This window comes from Ischnura elegans, chromosome 12 (assembly GCF_921293095.1).
Source record: "Ischnura elegans chromosome 12, ioIscEleg1.1, whole genome shotgun sequence".
Lineage (NCBI taxonomy): Eukaryota > Metazoa > Arthropoda > Insecta > Odonata > Coenagrionidae > Ischnura > Ischnura elegans.
In genome coordinates this window covers 88,835,200-88,854,161 of record NC_060257.1, presented here as the reverse complement: position 1 = coordinate 88,854,161, position 18,962 = coordinate 88,835,200, and the positions used below count along the sequence as shown (strand labels likewise).

The window sequence follows — 18,962 nt, the reverse complement described above, 5'->3', positions numbered from 1 at the left end:
CTCATTCTCTTCTTTCCTCATCGCTTCTTGCTATTCAGTCTATTTCATCCTTACCATTATTCGATACTAATACATTTTTAAAGCCTTTGCTTACTCTTTCCTTATCTGCTGCTGTCATTGTACACGCCTCTCTGGGTGCTTTCCATTCATCGACACACGTCGACACGAGTCGACTTGCGTCGCGGTTTTCGTGTTCCATTCTATGAGTGTCGCCGATTGTTGTGACTCAAGTCAACAAACGATTGCGCGCAGGAATTGTAGAGTTATATCGAGTTTCCGTGAATCGACACTAGTCGACGTGTGAGTCGTGTGGATGGAAAGTGTCCACTGTAATTGAAAAGCATAGGAAGTACTCCAATTTAGTAAATTATGAATTGTTCCCTTATTTCTTTGCTTAAATTTCCTACAGCAAGTACATTTTTCTTTGTGTGGAACGTTCTCCCCATCTGGGCTGCTTACATACGAAGTAATGCAATCCTAAGGTTGGTAGACCTAAGTTCCTTTACCTCCCTTCTTCCCCCTATCGTTTTTCACCCATCTGTCCTAAACATGTTCCCTTGGTCTTCCTCTGAGACTCTTCCATTAATATATCCTTCCCACTGCTGTGTTCCATTGCGTGGCCAATCTACCCCGTTCTTCTACGACATACAGTGACCAATAGCATCCTTTCTTATCCTACTCTTCCATATTATACCATTTCTCAACGTACAGTTCATTTAATATTCAGCATCCACCTCCAGCGACTTTATCCAGCATTACGAAGGCCTCTAATGGGGTGGTTTCCTGTTATTTTTTACTGCCTAAATCGAAAGATTATAACTCCTGGAGTACGCATTTCACGCTTATAGACTTTTTAAATGACAATATCTATTTTTCACGATTAAATGAAAAGTGAAAAATTCCAAGCGCGCGAAAACGCGACGGGTAACGTATGATTGCTGGAAAAAGCCCGTGTGACGTTATTCTGCTTCCAGCTTCCGCCGTGTGAGGCCACCTTGGTGCGAGGCTGTGAGCGCCGCTACAATGCAGGCTGCTAGCAGGTAGCGCTTTGCTTAAATAAGGATTATTAATACCGTATCAAACGAAGGAAACTTTCTGACAATAGGTAATTTTAATGGGTGATTATTAAGACATGTTTCCCTAAGCTCTGTGCCTCACGTATGCATTGGTAATCTCAGACAATGTAAAACTCCTATAAACTCGCACAGAAACTAGGTCCCTGTGACGTCACGTGGAGTGGCATCGCATGGGCGCCAATCAAATGAGGTTAAAATTGACCAATGCCATTCGTCTAAACTGGGAAGTCTAAAACCAAATTATTTGTATATTATGAATACACTAATGGTGGGTAACGAATCGCAATTAATGCCTTTCGTTTTCTTTGATGAAGGAAACTACCCTATTTTATTCGAATCACATTCTCCGAAGGTCCAAGCGTCTAAACCATTGGGAGTTTTCGCTATTGTACTGATAACTTCCTTCTTGCTTCTTCATTCGCTGACCAGATAACAGAATTATCCAGCTCTCTCAGTTTTTGTTTCCCTATTTTTAAGTAACGATCTCAGTGTTATGAAACTCGGGCCATATCCATTAAATATACATGGTGAACCATGGTAATCTGTCAACCATACGAGCTTTCATGCAAAAGAGTGATATTTAATATTATTTTACTATTTTTCCAGAAGAAATGACCTCTTAATATTATAATTAAATTTTTTGGCTATCAATATGGGTTAAAGTGCTTGATCAACCCTAAAAACGAATCTCTACCGCACTATATTATCATAAAGTCGTGATTTACCGATATTACCGGATAATTCTAATTAGCTCTCTGCAAATCGGATTCAACCATTTTATCTTTATCATCCATTGACCATTCCAAATCGTTTTCAAATTAATCCAGTTTTAATTGTTCTATTATTTACAAAAATACGATAGCCATTGCCTGCTTTTCATTTTTCGTTATCGCGGTAAAAATAGCTTCTAGAATCAGTTCTGATAATTGAACAGTCACTTTTTAAAGAGTAATTCAGATGTACAAATCACAATATTTCAAATATAATGAACGAGTGCGAAAACATTTTTCGCGTAAATTTAAAAGAGAGATGGAATGGCGCAATTATGTTGTATCTGAATAAAATTAGCGCCATTTCTTACGACATTTGATATTTTATTTGTAATGGCGGCAGCCATTTCGTGGATATTCGGATTCATTCCATTAGCACCTGATGACTGCATACGATAATCGTGCAAATTAACGCTCAAATCCCGACTAATGGACTTTAGGCAAATGGATTCACGAATGCAATAATGGATATTTCATATGAAACCTCAGGGACGTGACAGCTTACTTTTTTAGCCCGTGCTAACGACATCCAATCGATTTTTATGGAGAGTTAATTATCGCGGAGATTCACTACGAAACAAAATGCACGACAACTGAAGACCTGAGTGCGATAACTATATAATCACAGATTTGTGAAAAAATGAGATTTTCGAAAACAAATTAAGCCCCTCCTCCCGATTACAGCAGACATTGTTGCTATCAACAATAAGTTCAGCAGGCATTGTTGAAAACTTGCGTTCTCCTCTTTATGTGGAAGAACCATAATTTGTTCTTATTTTACTCACTTCACCTTTTTTTATGATCTTATTGTCCCTCCAATTATCATCTTCACTTCCATGCAGTGCTGCAGTTGGGAATAAAATTTAGGCTGTACTCACCAAAATTTACCAACAGCCGAACATGTATTATACGTCCGGCCGCGATTGAAATGTCAAACTCAAAACTCTTATATTAGTTCCAAGTTGTGCCACGGGATAACTCTGAACAAGTCAATAATCATTTCCGATTTTTCATTCTGAAATCCGTAGGAAAGTTTACAGTAGGGCTATTTTTTTACAGATTTAAAAAGGTATTTTAACCGGTACGCTTATAACGAGTTTGGATTTTAGGGGGTACGCCGTACCGGCTCAACTACAGCACTGCTTCCACGATGAAAATAATTCTCCCAATGTTGTAAATCGGCGTCTTCTCGGTGAAAGAAACACTTTGTAGGCCGATGCCTAAGCCGTGTTTCCCTCCCTTCCTTAATTAGCTTCCCTTCCCTCATGAAACAAATGAATTTCGCCGACGTTCGTCTCCTCCAAATACCATAACATACCATTGGGGGGTTGTAAATGTTTGGTTTCGGCAGCATTGGGAAAACTAAAAAAACCTAGTATCCTGAGGAATGTTGGCGGTGGTTGGGGAGTAATTGATATTTGGCTGTATTTATCCAATTTTTATTGAAAAATACAAGTTGAACCTAAGAAGTTCAGTTAACAGAGACTTAATGTAGGAGTTTTTTTAGAATTACAAAATACAAATTGAAAAATAAATAAAGGCAATTAATTCAAATTATAATTTGCTTAAGTCATAACTTGCTGTTACCTACAAACTTGGCATAGTAATGTTCAAAATATGCGTACAAATAATGAAATACTTCCTACACAACACAAAAACAATTTTTAGTTTTCGTGTACCCACTAAAACTGTTATGATATTGCTAAAAACGTGTTACAATTCATTTGAAATCAGTTTTCATTCCGTGCGGCGTTTATCCCGTATGAGAGAAATGCTGCATATGTAGTGAAGTTCACTGCGGCGTCTCTTTCTTTCTCGACCAATGAGACGTAGCACCTCGTGGCTCTCAGGCCTTTAAGGACAAAATGGCGTAACTAGACTAAATACATTCCGAGCAGAACTTATTGTTGCTGAAAACTTCAAACAATCGTAATATAGCAGTAGTTCAACGTTAGATAAGAATTAAGTGCAAGGCTAGTAAATATTTTAAAGGTAAAATACCAGACTTATCTCAGTATTTGCGTTTTAAAATCTGTAAAACCAATGAAACACAAACGGGTCATCCTCACTCATTCCCTGGCATCGACTGCGCCCCTGCATTGCGCATCTGTTCGCAATCTGTCGGGAAACGCCGAAACTAAGGGGGGTGCGCAGTCTATCCCGTATTCGCCGTCTCTCCCCGAATAGGGCAGTTTCCTTCATCAAAGAAAACGAAATGCATTGATTGCGATTCGTTGCCCACCATTATTGCATTTATAATATAAAAATTATTTGGTTTTAGAAGTACCGTTTAGACGAATGACAATGGTCAATTTTATCCTCATTTGAAAAAGGCCAGATTGGCGCCCATGCGATGCCACTCCACGTGAAATCACAGGGACCTACTTTCTTTATGAGTAGATAGGAGTTTTACATCGTCTGAGGTTACCAATGCATGCATGAGGCACAGAGCTCAGGGGAAAATGTCTTAATAATCACCTATTAAAACTGGCTAAGGTCGGAAAGTTTTCTTCGTTTGGTAAGGTATAAATAATCCTTATTTAAGCCAAGCGCTACCAGCTAGTATGGTACTCTGCTATCTGCTATCATCCTGCGTCGTATCAAAGCTCAGAGCTTCGCCCTAAGGCCACCTCACTTGCGGCAGCGGGAACCAGATCGACGTCGCACGGAGTTTTCCCGGCATTCATACTTACCCGTCGCGTTTTCGCGCGCTTGAAAATTTTCACTTTCCATTTAATCGCGAAAAATAGATATCGTCATTTAAAAATCTAAAAGCGTGAAATACGTACTCCAGGAGTTATAATCTTTCGATTTAGGCAAAAAAAATAATGGGAAACCACCCTATTACCCTATAAGAATTTCTTCCACATTTTTCCACAAAGTTCGCGCGAAATAAGTTTTCCTTTGTTCCATACCAGATGAACTTAGCCTCAACATCTCAAATTTTGATAAAATTTCGCTTTTAGATAGCCTTCACAAATATTGAGTAAAATCTCCAATATCAACATTTCATATCAGCCTGCTTTAGAGATATAGAAAAGCGCAGAAAAGCGTTCACCTCGATTTAACTCCAAGGTTTAATCCAAAAACTATAGACGGTCTCACTAACTTCCGTTAACTTTACTTCCATTACTCTAAGCTCGTTACTTTTGTACGGAGCCACCTGGAATTCCACTCGTTAACAACTAGTTGAGGGAGTATTTTTGACAATGGGTGCTATCAGTATTGTTGAATGAGAGTAATGATATATATTGTTGAATGTGAGTAAGCATATGAGTATTATTGAATGGGAGTATTGTTGAATGATAATGTATATGTAATTAATCAAGTCAATTTAACGTAAACGATTGATGTATTCTCCTTATAATCGATAGTTTTCTTTATATATGCGTGTTTATTGCTTCCTCAGCTCTCCGTCACTCTGGTGGCGGCGCTGGCATCTTGAACGGAAACTGGGCCATGGACTGGTCTGGCGACTACTCGGCCGCAGGCACAGTGTTCACTTACCACCGCCACGACCCCAGGGCCGGACCGAAGGCCGGGGAATCCATCACCGCCCCTGGACCAACTACGGCCCCCGTCGACCTCCTGCTGGTAAGGCATTCTGATCTCATTAGGTATGGCTTCCGATGCAAAGAAAATTGGGGAAAAAGAAGTCACATGATTAATATAATCCTACGACAGTATCGTTATAGATATGGAGAACTATTATTATGTGGGCACTAATATTATTATTAAGATATTCAACCGATAAAGTTAGGTTTCCATGAAGCATTTAAGTGCACAATATTCCGGTAGTATCAAGATATCCTCCTTAAATCCACAATAAGGCCTTTCATTTTATCTATAAATCCTATTCTCTTCCTTCCTCTCTCTCGTTTACCCAACATTCTACCCTCCAACACTGCTTTCAACATACCCTCCAGGCTCCATGTAAACCTTCTGTATCCTAAGTGCCACATCTAAAAGCTGCCTCTCCTCACCCACCATATCCAGCACTTCTTCGTTCCCCCTCCTCTTCGTCCACTTCATTAACATTAAATTCATTTTACCCCCTTGAGTTTTTTTCTGCATGCGCTACTAATGAGGAATGTAGTGTGGCTCTAATATTATGTTCTCTGTATCGCTCATCAAGATTTCTATTCTCCGTCGTTCGAGCAATCTAAGCCTAGCGTGCAGCCTCCCAGTCTCTTGCTACGTTCACACTACCATCATTCTCAACCAGCGTAAGATGACGTCAAAACCAGCCTGCGTTCACACTTACCATGGTTAGACACTGGCGACATCTGATGAATGGCCCAAGTGAAAAACGAATTGAAAAGAGCGAATAACGTGTTGGGAGGAAATAGAGAATGTGCAGGGAAAAGGTCTTGTTTTAATTGCAATGATTTTTAACGTATGTGCATATTATGAGCTCCTTATGATTTAAATAATTGCATTTAAGCGTCGTCGAGCATTCTTCCTTGCTACGTAGAAGTTAATTCAGATGTGTTCGTCCAATGGGCACGTACCCCTCCCCTAAATCCGCCTGTGGCCATTTGCATTTCATGTTGAGGACTGGTGTTATCTTCATTAAAATGTAGCGATGGTCCTGATGACTGAAATATTTGCGCCTTTACAGGGATGCCGACCACAAAAAATATTTGGGGGGCCCAAACTGGGGATCTTGCCCCGGGAAATTTTATAAGTAGTGAGTTTTATGTTTTTAAGCATTTTAGAAAGAGCATATGATCAACATTAGAACCCTGATCACTCGAATCTCGATATCTGGACACTCCGGGGGAAATCGACAAGCCTGACACATTTTTTCCTCACACCCATAACCAATTTTAGGAGGGGCTCGGGCCCCCTCGGAAGGAGAGAAATCGTTCAATACCAATCAAGTGATTGATTGCATGCTATCTCGCCTGGAAGAGTGTCTTTCGGAGGTTTATATTCTCCAAACTGGTTAATTCAATAGCTTCAAAACCTAATGAGGCTAAATTTCGATAATATCAGCTGAGAATACCAGTGTCAATACCACATCTAATGCAACAATGCGTGCATGCCTGAGTTTGTGACGGTGCAAATGTGTTTTTGATGTCCCTGGACGATCCCTGATACTGCACTCGTAACGAATATCTTTTAGACCCAATTTTAGTCGTAAAAATTGTCTTTCCGAGCCGTAAAAATTTTATTCGTAGATTCACGAATGCACGAATATTAACCCGGTAACGCCTGAATTAAAATGTTTCTTGAATTAAAAAGCTTTTGTGATTTTTGTGGTAATCATATATTTTAATACCAATGAAATTCTGAGCCATTGGGTGCAAATGTTATTCTTTTACCACTAATACCACCAAAACGGTTTGCATCATAAAATCCCAAATATTAGGCTCACATCAAATAACCATACTTTATATGAGATATACATGTTATAGCATTAATCATAATTAAATTAAAAAAACCTTTTTATTAACAGTACATAAGGCGTAAGCAAAGAAAATCGACATGCTTGCTCTAAAATTTCCGTTTTATTCTAGTTGATAATTCTCAATTTTCAAACGGCTCTAAAAACGTTAATTACAACTTTATAATAGTAAAAATTTCGGAAAAATGTTGTTGAAAGTATTCTTATCAATTCAAATTCTCAAAAACCCTGATAATAATAATAATAATAATAATAAAGGACAAAAAATTACGTTTAGCACTGCACTATCAGCTGGTACCATTCGGTACGACTAGGCGTTAACGGGTTGAAATGCAGAAGATCCTCCAGTCTAAGGCCTCTGAATGTGTTGTCGCCCACCGCGCATTGAAATGGGTTTACAAAAGTCGCCACTCGCGTCGCTGACGGACAAATTGATCCGAGTTTCACGGGGAAATTTCGGCATCAACCGAAATCAATATACAGGGTGATGTGATCTTTTCAATGTCGTTCCTCATAATTGCAAACATTGTGCTGCTAAAATTGTAAATTAGTGGATCGCATTGCACACATCACCGCGCCGCGGAAATATTTGAAAACCGATTAAAATGCGACCGAAGAGACAAAAGAAATCAACCTTCTTTGGGATAGAATTGGGTAGTTTCCATCATCAAAGAAAACGAAAGTCATTGATTGCGATTCGTTACCCACCATTATTGCATTTATAATATAAAAATTATTTGGTTTTATAAATCTCAGTTTAGACGAATGGCAACGGTCAATTTTAACCGCATTTGAAAAAGGCCAGATTGGCGCCCATGCGTAGCCACTCCACGTGAGGTCACAGAGACCTAGTTTCTATTCGAGTAGATAGGAGTTTTACATCGTCTGAGATTACCAATGCATGCATGAGGCACAGAGCTCAGGGAAACGTCTCTTAACCTTCCGTCAGGCGCAATATTGGAATTGCTGAGTTAAGGCGCAATGTGCTTGACATGCACAGATAGACAGATAAAAACATTATTAACTCTTAATATGTCTCATTGCCACACACTTAAAACTTAAAGCACCATTATTAGTGTAGTCTAAAACTTAAATGATATCTTACACGCTAAGCATAGACCCATAGGCGGATTTGGGGGGGGTGGGGGGGGTGGGGGGCACGGGGGCACGTGCCCCCCAGACCCTTAAAAATATGGAAGATACGGTCACATTCTCATTGCGTTCGTTTTGATTTGCGAGGTATCCTTGTGCCCCCCCCCCCCCCAGAACAAAATCCTGGATACGGCCTTGCTTGTGCCCCCCCCCCCCCCCCCAGAAAGAAATCCTGGATCCGCCCCTGCATAGACCTCTTTACACGCCGTCTTACGGCTCTGGAGCAAGTTGCGATTCAACATGCTTTTTCGGCTTTTATGTATTACGAGCGTGATTCGCCCGTTCCCAGCGGGCTTCCCCCGCTCTTTTCAATGCAGGTCCACAGAGGGATAGGCGCGTTTCTAATTTTAAAATGTAGAAACAAAAGCAGGGTCTTATGTACAAATTTAATTGGAATGTTCATGTACAAATTGAGGACCTCTTTAAACACAACATTGGAAGTAATTACACTATCGTCTGTTAAACGCACATGATGACTCATACTTACCTATCAGGAGACTTGAATGTGGAATCACCTGCCTGCGCCTGCGTCGCAGCGCCTCGGCGCTCATAGCCTCGTACCCAGGTGGCCTCACACAGCAGCAACCAGACTTCACGCGGGCTTTTCCCAGCATTCATACTTAGCCATCGCGTTTTCGCGCGCTTGAAATTTTTCACTTTTCATTTAATCGCGAAAATTTAATACCGTCATTTAAAAATGTAAAAGCGTGAACTACATAGGTACTCGAGGAGTAATAATCCTTCGATTTGGGAAATAAAAAATAATAGGAAACCACCTGGCATCCGGATGGGAATCCAGGTGGCAGCACTAATTAAGTTGTCATGGCCGTATAGAGGTGATCGGTTGCGTTAGTACGTTTGTTCGTGTGAAACGATAGCTGTCCAGCACTATACAGTTTAGCCGAATATCAAAAGCATTATGATGAAAAACATAGAAGGAGAAGTTCATGAGCAACAAAATGTGCGGCGTTTATAATTGCACCAACCAGTGTGAGACAAAAGCTGTCTCTCAACACAGATTCCCCAAAAAAACCCTAATTTGAGAAAGAAGTGGGAGCACGTCTTGAGAATGGACAAGAGTTAGATAGCTTATTTAATTAAGAAAAAATTAGAATGGGTCATTCAGAAATATATGAAGGGCATGACAACGTCAATACATTATTAAATGCCTACTTAATAGATGTTCGCGTAAGTATGGGAACGCCAGAGGAGGGGATGCAGACTAAAGTTTGATCAAATTTCTAATAACTATCAATGAATTTTCAGCTGTCTAATAAGCCAGGAAAGTTTAAGTTGGGGAAATAATTGGAATCGTGACAACTGAGAATGATGTGAATCGGCTGGGAGCTAGAAATCACTCGTAGTAGTATTCCAAAACACAGCATGCAATACAGCAACACAGCATGCTCGAGTACCACGAATCTGTATATTCAATGTAGGCCAAGTAACAAAACTTGCATATGGAGTTTTAAATTTTTATTCTAACATAAATAGCGAGATAGTCTGTCATAGGGAATCGAAAGCAGAACAGGAGAAACAGTACAAACGGAGATTGGTTAATTAATACATTAATGAGGGTTTCTGAGTGGGAATTCCCTTAACTTAAGAGATACAGGTTCAGGGATGCCGACTTACAAAAAATATTGGGGGGGGGGGGCAAACTGGGGATCTTTCCCCGGGAAATTTTATAAATAGTGACTTTTAAGTTTTTTAATCATTTTACTTGAGTCATATGATCAACAATAGAGCCCTGATAACTCGAATATCGTTATCTGAACACTCCGGGGAAAATCGACAAGCCTGACACATATTTTCCTCACGCCCATAACAAACTTTTGAGGGGTCTCGGGCCCCCTCAGGCCCCGTGGAGTCGGCGCCACTGTACAGGTTGGATCTTTATTCACAACCTTAAAACAAAAGATATTAGCAAATTGAGGACTTGCTTATGTAAGGAGATGCCTATCATATAGTCGCTGCTCAGCTCTTGAACGGAGTTGATCGTAGAACCTTGCTCGTTTTTCGCTCCTGTCTTACGAAATGCCTAGCTGTGCTACTTGCAGGCACACAATCAAACGAGGCAACCCCTCTGTCTCTTGTGATAGGTGCCGTGAAGTCTATCACATCAGCTGTGCCGCAATTACAGTTAGAGAAATCCGCGAGGAGCAGATTGCTATACGCAACTCTATCTCTACTACTAGGCAAGATAAGTTCAGTGATTACACTAAATCGCTTGAAGTTTTGCATTCCTCATTAGCCCAAATAAACGCGTCGCTGAGTCACTTGACTTGTGAAAATACGAGCCTCAAGAAAAACCTCGGTGACTTGGAACAACAACTAAATCGTTTGGAACAAGACCGGTTACGTAATACCATAGAGATCCGTGGCATCCCTGTCTCGAATGAAGAGAATGTCGAACAACTAGTGTGCAAAGTTGGCCTTGGCCTTAACAAAGACATCGACTTTTCCTATCGACTAAAACCCCTTGCAAGCTCATTTAGTTCCTCCCAGTCTCCGAAACCGACCCCAATAATTGTACGTTTTGTGAGGTCTGGCACTGCCAATGCCTTCATTCAAGCCAAGCGAAACAAGCCCAACTTAACACTTGGTGACATAAACACCGACGCCGGCCCAAGCTGCGCTCGTTCATATATAAATGAATCGATGACCCCACTAAACAGGAAGATGTACGCCGCCGCCAAAGACTTAAAATCGGAAGGGAAGATTAAATATTTATGGGTACGCAATGGTCGTGTCTATACGCGAGTTCGCGACGGTGGTGAGCGTATTTTTTTAATATCTCCAAGGAAGAAGACCTTAGTAATATCTATTAACATGAGGCCCCCCCGCTGCTTCCCAAAGTCAAAACATCTGTGAGTGAAATAACAGTAAGCCTCGTTAACTGTCAGTCTCTGATGGGTCATATTGACGAGTTTCGAAACCACTTCACATGTAATCCAGCTGATATCATTTGCTTGACTGAAACGTGGTTGAAGCCAAGCATTTCTGACGATATGGTGGGACTGGACAACTATCACCTCATCCGTCACGACAGGATTAACAAAGTTGGTGGTGGAGTCGGTGCCTTTATGCACCAAAGGCTGCACTCAAAGGTCTTAAATACATCGCCTCAGGTCTACGAGAAACGACCCGAGTTCCTGGTCATCGAAATAGCTGGGGTAAATCTTTCTAAACTTCTATTACCTATTCATTATCTACCGACCCCCAAAGGTTGGGCACATGTCAGACATTGAAAATGTATTTTCTAAATTTAGCCCAACGGTTAAAAATATTATAATTGTTGGTGATCTCAATGCAGACTTGTTCCGCGACCTGTTACAGCACATTCTTGCATAATTTTATATATTCCAATGATCTTTACCTTCTACCGTTGAATGCCACTCATAATACTGAGAACAGCCACACGCTCCTCGATCTTTTCATTGTTGACTCGCAAGATAAAGTCTCTCCTTTAGTCAATCTCCAGTTCCATTTCTGTCGGCCCATGATAAAATTGTGGTAACTTATAAATTTAATGTTACCAAAAAATCTCAGCCTCCTCTGGTTATTAGAAGTAATGCGTGTTTCAATGTTGAAACTTTCCAAGATGACTTATTCAGCATTGATTGGAAATATGTGTGCTATTCTCTCAATGTTAATACAATGCTGCAAAGCTTCAACTCTGTTTTCCATGACTGCCTTGATCGTCATGCCCCTAAACGACTCATACAGCCTAACGGTTCCCGAGCTCCATGGTTTACCGCAGCAATAAAGGAGCTAATCAAAGAAAGAGACAGACTTAAACGCATTTTCGTTCAGACGAAAAATCCTGCCTCTTACCAATTATTTGTCATACAACGCAACCTTGTGAAAAAGTCCTTGATGAACTCAAAAAGAGAGTACTACACAAATGCTCCCTCTAAACCAGCCTATCCCAATGAACTCTGGAAAACTCTTAAAAACCTGGGAGTAAACCGGACAATAGAAGGGATTAAACCACCAAATATTATGCTTGATTTATAAAGCAATGGGTCTAAGGAAGCCTCTCACCAAATTTTACCATTGAGCGCTGAATAATTTCGCCCCTAGAAGAGTTTGAAGATTCAACTTGAATTCCGCGCCAAAAACGTATTTCTCGGGCGACGTGTTGATGACGTGTAAACCTCATGATATCTGTATTGCTTGCATAAGGAGTGCATTCTCGTAGGCGTTATTTCGAGTATAAATAAATGGTAGATGAAAGGGAGAATTTGAAATGAGTGGGAGGAAACCTTACGTGTACTGTTGTGTGCCTAATGCGAATCTACCTCTCGTTAAACTCAAGAAAAGTATTTTTTTGTGCCAAACGACCCAGACCGAGGAAGGCAGTGGTACGACGCTGCGCGGAGACAGCATATTCCTTCAGAGATGGGCTGTTATAGAATTTGTCAGGGCCATTTTAATGTAAGTCTCTTCTGCTTCTCAATGGGATTTAGTTTCCAATACTCCTTTTGTTGTCTTTGGCCACACATCGCAAAAGTTCGCATATACTTAAATACTTACGCGCTTAACGGGAAATTTTATTTTTTAATTGCAAATATATCATTATATTTCAATTTATGTTGAATTGAATGATTATTTCGTGTGCATTTACTACATGTTTGCCCAGGTATTCACTCTTTGTTTCTATCTTGCGCATTAAAAGCCAACAACTGTAACGGAAAGGGTCTTTGACTCTCACCTGGTGATGTGTCAAATAGTACAAATTAATACATCATAATCACAAATTTGTACTGTAGGAAATACTACGATATCGTATTACTCATAACAAGCAGAAATAAGCACATTTGAGTCACGGTGCCGCAAGGTTTATAAATAGAAGCACAAATAGTAAATAATAACTTTTCTTTCTTTTTTAACTTTTCTAATCTTACAGCAAAACAGAGAAACCAAAGGCAAATGCATACTGAATGAATGCTGGCAAATAGGTTGTACTATCATCAATCGAAAAAGAATAAGTGTCAAATTATACAATGTAATGTGTGACTCCTCTCGCTAGACTTCGAACTGTACGTTAATGCCGACGTCATTATTTTATCCACCATTTTTTTATTTAAAATAATTTCATTAGCTTCAATGAAAGCGTATTAGCAATGACAGCGAAATTACGAATACAAAAAACTTGTAAATAAGAAAGAAAACGTGAGAAAAAGCTGGAAAAATTATGAAAGACAGTCCCGATCCCTCAACCTTTACTAGCGCAGCTCAAATCGATGGCCACTTGGCCGCCTCGGTAGCATTGAATTACTCAAAAACAAGTATTATAAAAAAGAAGGGTGAAAACCGGTTAAAGTATGCAGTAAATGCATACGAAATAATTAATACATCCTGCATAAATAGAAGCGGAATGATAAATTTGCAGTATAAAATAATGTATCCCTTTGAGTGCATATATATTGTGACATACCGACCATATGTCTGGTATTTCGTTTTTCAGTGAGCGATAACCCGAGCAGGGGATGATCGCGTACGTGTGAGTGAGCGTGCCTATGAATATGTGTGTGGGTAGATTATGTCATGCCTCTGCCAGTATGAATGTGTGATTCACAAGTGTTTTGTGCTGGTCAACGCGGACCGCTGGTTGACCCACTCGACGTGAGAGGCACAGTGAAACCCCACACCAACTGAATTACTGATTTTACATCAGGATAAACATACAAACAAACAACAACGACAGCCAGTTGGCTGGGACTAGTGGCCAAAAACAAAACAGAAATTCCGGCGAGGCAGTGAAACCCCCTCTCACCTCAAAAACCCCATCCCTAGTGCGTCATTCCCCTCCAACTGGGTATATATCAGCGGGCGAGAAATGATAGCGAAGTCGACGACGGAGAGAGAAAGAGAGTGATCGTTCTACGGTACACCTGAAGCGGAGAGTGAATGCAGACAAGCGACAGACGAGACCAACGCCCAGAGATCGGGAGGGAGACCGCCCTCGATCCCGCGAACACTTGGGTCCGACTCGTCGCCTCATTGATGGCTTCTACTGATCCGGCTCCGACAATAACCGTAAGAACGTCGCAGTTAGCGACCCGTCCCCGTACTTGTTCGCCAAGACCCCAAATCACTTCCCAAATTGGGTAGCCAGAATATTGGTTCCCTCTCTCTGTCCCGGCGCGCCGTATCTTTCGATAAACTATTGACTCAGTGTCAGAAATATTATTCAGTGTGATAACGCAAGCAGCCCAAAGACTTGATTTGGGCATATTGTGAACCTAGCCCACCATATTCTATATAATATCATGTATTGTTCTTTTTTTGGTGGGGGGGATGAATTAGTCATATCATATCGTTGCACTTTTGTTCACCTCATCTTCATCTGGGTAACTAATTTTGATAAGTTCATGTATGATATGCAAGTGGAAAATATATTTTGGTGTCTCAAAAGTAATTAACGATGGTTCGATCATTCCTTACTCGGGGCCATTGTTGCCCTCCTCATCCTATAAAATATGTGACGTTTCGTTTTCCGTCACAATATATATTCACTCACAAGCGGAATGATAGTGGAGCACAACAGAAAACTACGAAAGTAGTATAGGATACTAAATTATCTTTAGAAGCATAATTGGTGCCACAAACTTTGTCCTTAAACTTTTGAAAGTGATTGTAAGTGTAACTCATTGTCAGATGTAAATATAACGGAAAACGGGAACTAACGGATATTTTCACGTAAAAATCCCCATCTCTGAGTTCCTCTATCATTTTGATGACAACTGCTTACCATTTTTTATAGTACGAAACTGACTTGAAGAATAGGGAACTTGCATATGTTTCAGATATAATCAAGAGCCCTAAAATTATATAAAAATATATGTTTGCATTCCACAGTGAAAGTTTTTTAAAATTATTTTATGATGTGGTTTGCGATATTTAATGCATCAAAGTTCACGAGAATTTTCAAATACAAGTGAGAATCGAAAACGCCCGATGATTGGCTGGTAGAAAAGTGACTTCATTATTCAGTACGAGGAGGCACGGCGGCACGGCCATAGTAGAGGTTGCATACTTGAATACAAGCGACGGCGTGGTTATGATTCATTTATTGAAGTGCAGACGTATCGGAGTTGTTCATTGTGACTTCAGGGCTATTATTTGATCTATTTCTCCTCCATTGAAAGCGAATCTTAGCAAGCTTCCTGTTACTGATTCCATCATGATACCAGGATATTTTAGCGAAACTGTGACTTCGTCGGCGCCGAAAGTCGATGCCGAGAAATGGAAAGGTAGCTGATGTGCATCTGAAATGTTTTATAGTTCATAACAAAGTGAGACTTGCGTGTAATATTGGCGAAAGCGTATACTCATGTGAAATGTGTATTCTTTTGGCGGTCCGGTCGAGTCTTATGGTGAACTTATTTTCCACCTCGAAGCTGTCGATGATACTTTCAACAAAAAAATACCTTACCTGGAAGGCGACAGGAAGCTCTTTAAGACTGGAATCTGAGGAAGCCAGACTATTAATTGTTTCAATTTAGTAGCGATAATATAGACGAACTTCCAACATAATCTATCATATTGTGACTCAAAACCCCGAAGCCACTTCCTATTCTGCAGAAAGAATCGGTCAATCGCACTTCGATCAATATAATATACACAACGTCTTCAGGTGTTAAGAAGTTACTTTTGTAACGAAATCCTTCCTAAATTAGCATTAAAATGTGAATGTTTTCCAAACAGAGTCTTTAATACATTTTGGGAGCTTTTCTCACGATATGTCTGAAACCTACTCTAAAGGCGAGCTCATCGTCATTGCGATCGGTTGTCACTTAAAAATTCCGTATCGGAAATCCTAGAGGGATGACCTTCGACGATGACCATGATCACCTGCACTCTCACTATCACTGGAACCCGTGGTGAAAATATCATCCCAATCCAATTTCTATTTGGTTTTAACTGGGGAAAGAGCAACATAGAACTGCACATTAGGGCGGATCGGAAAAATCGATTTTTTTCAAATCCATCTGGCCCAATGAAAAAAAGTTGTGGGACCGATCAAAAATAAGGCCTGAAAAATTTGAGACCTCTAGGTGAACCCCTGACCCTCGCTCAAATGCAATTTAGGGGGGGAAGGTCGAAATTCGAAAAATATAGTACTTGATGGTCATTTCCTATAGATTTTGCCGAGTTACTGCCCTTTTAGGGCAAAAATTTCGTGCATTTTGACGTATCTGCCACCATTTAGCCACAAAATGCCTAATTTGAGTCCGCGCCCGCGAAGAAATTATTCCAACGCCCACGCAGCGTCGCGGATACAAGAGCCGCAGGCCGATCCCCTCCCCTCCCCGCTCGCTTCTACCCCTCCCACGCCTCAAATACAGCAAAATTCATCCCGCGTAGGCTGCTAGGAGGTCATTTATCTTTGATAATATAAATCGGAAGATGGTAGAAGGTAATAAAGGAAGCTTAGTGAGACGACTTGTTCCTTATTAGGCGCCTCGTCGAGGTTAAACAAATCGATGTTACCAACTTTTAGAGAAGTGATGAAATATTTTTAGATCCGAGAACGCAGGAAATGAGCCTACGGTCCATGAAAAGGCCTCTAGAGTGGCTATAAAGGTGTGCTAACTTCGGATATGCGCTCCAATTTCGGCTTTGTCCGACAGATGTGATTAAATGGATTTTGGGCGAAAGCCGCTCGCGTCCCCTCCCCGCAAGCTTCTCCCACGCGCCAAATGCACCAAAATTCACACCAAAAGCGTCTTACTTCGTTAGTCTAAATATTTAATGTGTCAGTATCGTCATTGGAGGAATAATCACGAAAGATTTTTTCAATTACTTGCTTTCCAATCTGTATTTCTTATGTCAGTGTCTTTCCTCGTCTTTCGCTGTTGTCAACAAAGTTTTGGTGAATTTCTTCACGAATCTCTCGTCCGTATCTATAATAAAAAGAAATATTTAACTTCAAATTTGAAAGTTCATCAATAGATTTTTGAAAATCCACAGCACTACGGTCAGATGTAGCCTATATATACTGTGGTCTATCTCCAATATGTCATCAGCGAGTAGTCCTTAAAGTTGATATTAAAATCCAGCACTTTAAAAAATCTCGGATCGGCCGCCAAACGCATACTTGCAACAACGCAAATTCGGTCCTTAGATTGCCCTCCCAATGTTTATGCCGCAAATCTAAGTCAACATAGTGCAATTAGCAAATAGACCTCTATAAGGGATGAAATATGATTTGATGCTTTCCCGGCGAATGATGTCGGTAAATTCTTCTCGGGTTTCAACGAAATTTATCCCTGATGATGAGCCCCGAGTCGGAGCTTGAAACTTTTGCCATCATGGAAAATTTAACCCGGTGGGAATCCTGAAAGTTTACTCACATAGCAAGGGATGTTGGAATTATGCTTGTAGCATAGGGATGATGCCCCTTTTTTGGGCGGTAATCACCATCGCATTCAAATTCTTTTTATTTTTGTGTATCTAATTTTCACTCGGAAAGGAATCGAGAATCGCAGATTTTATAACTTTTGCTAATCCTCCGACGGGGGAGGCAAACCCAAAAGTGGGACCCTGTTTCTTCAACTAACATCACACATTCCCCTCTAAACTTGGATTGATAAGTGCTCTTGCCTTTTTTCATCAGACAAAAGTATAGTCTTTCACTCCATAAAAATGTAGCCCTTTGTTGACACCCTTTGATACCTCTCTTTTCGTATTCACAATAATTAGCATCTTTTTCTGTCTACGTAAGTAATTCTTGCAAGCTACCTTGGATGTTTCTTACGAAGCTATGATTTTTGCGTCAACTAAAGTTGCGGGGACGGTCATTGCTGTTTCTTGGTTCTTGCATATCGCTCTATCACATATGGCAGACGCATTTTCCACGCAGAAGTTCCAGTTTGAGTTTAGTCCTGAATTTTTATTTGATGAGGAACGTAGAGATAAAAATCGGACGATTTCTCTTTAGTTTAATTTTCTTCGGATGAATTGATGAAGAAAATTGTTGATACTATTTCCCCATACAAGAATTGACGATGTCAACTCAACACTCTCCGACGATTCTATTTTTTTTCCTCAGTTGTCGAGTTTCTTTAGGACTCAATCCAGCAGCCATCATCTTTGGTTTCATCCGCTGGTTTCTCAACATACTTCTTCATTAGGATTGGGAAACATTATGCTCCTTCTTCCACTTACACGCAAAAATATCGCATAATTTCAAATGTTCTTTCAAAAGTGTTTCAGGTTTGTACTTAAGCAAAAACACTACTTTTGGCATGTTCGCATTTTCCGTAAGTTTTAGTACTTCCTGTTGTACCGCTAAATCTATTTAGTCACACACATAATGGAAGGGAAGCGTCACCATAGTTCGCACACCTTTATAGCCACTCTAGAGGCCTTTTCATGGACCGTAGGCTCATTTCCTGCGTTCTCGGATCTAAAAATATTTCATCACTTCTCTAAAAGTTGGTAACATCGATTTGTTTAACCTCGACGAGGCGCCTAATAAGGAACAAGTCGTCTCACTAAGCTTCCTTTATTACCTTCTACCATCTTCCGATTTATATTATC

The 18,962-nt window shown here is 40.3% G+C and overlaps 1 protein-coding gene across 2 annotated transcripts in view; it reads left to right on the top strand.

Annotated features, from left to right (window-relative positions):
* The window catches only part of LOC124168917 (thrombospondin type-1 domain-containing protein 4-like), a 351,906-nt gene that overhangs the window by 279,250 nt on the left and 53,694 nt on the right, over nucleotides 1–18,962 (top strand). Inside the window, exon 3 of one of the 2 annotated variants that reach the window (XM_046547306.1) lies at nucleotides 5,256–5,440. In XM_046547306.1, the coding sequence (XP_046403262.1) occupies nucleotides 5,256–5,440 (185 nt within the window). Of the gene's footprint in view, nucleotides 1–5,255; nucleotides 5,441–14,279; nucleotides 14,454–18,962 lie in introns of those variants that run through there. The other variant, XM_046547308.1, reaches the window with a different exon arrangement.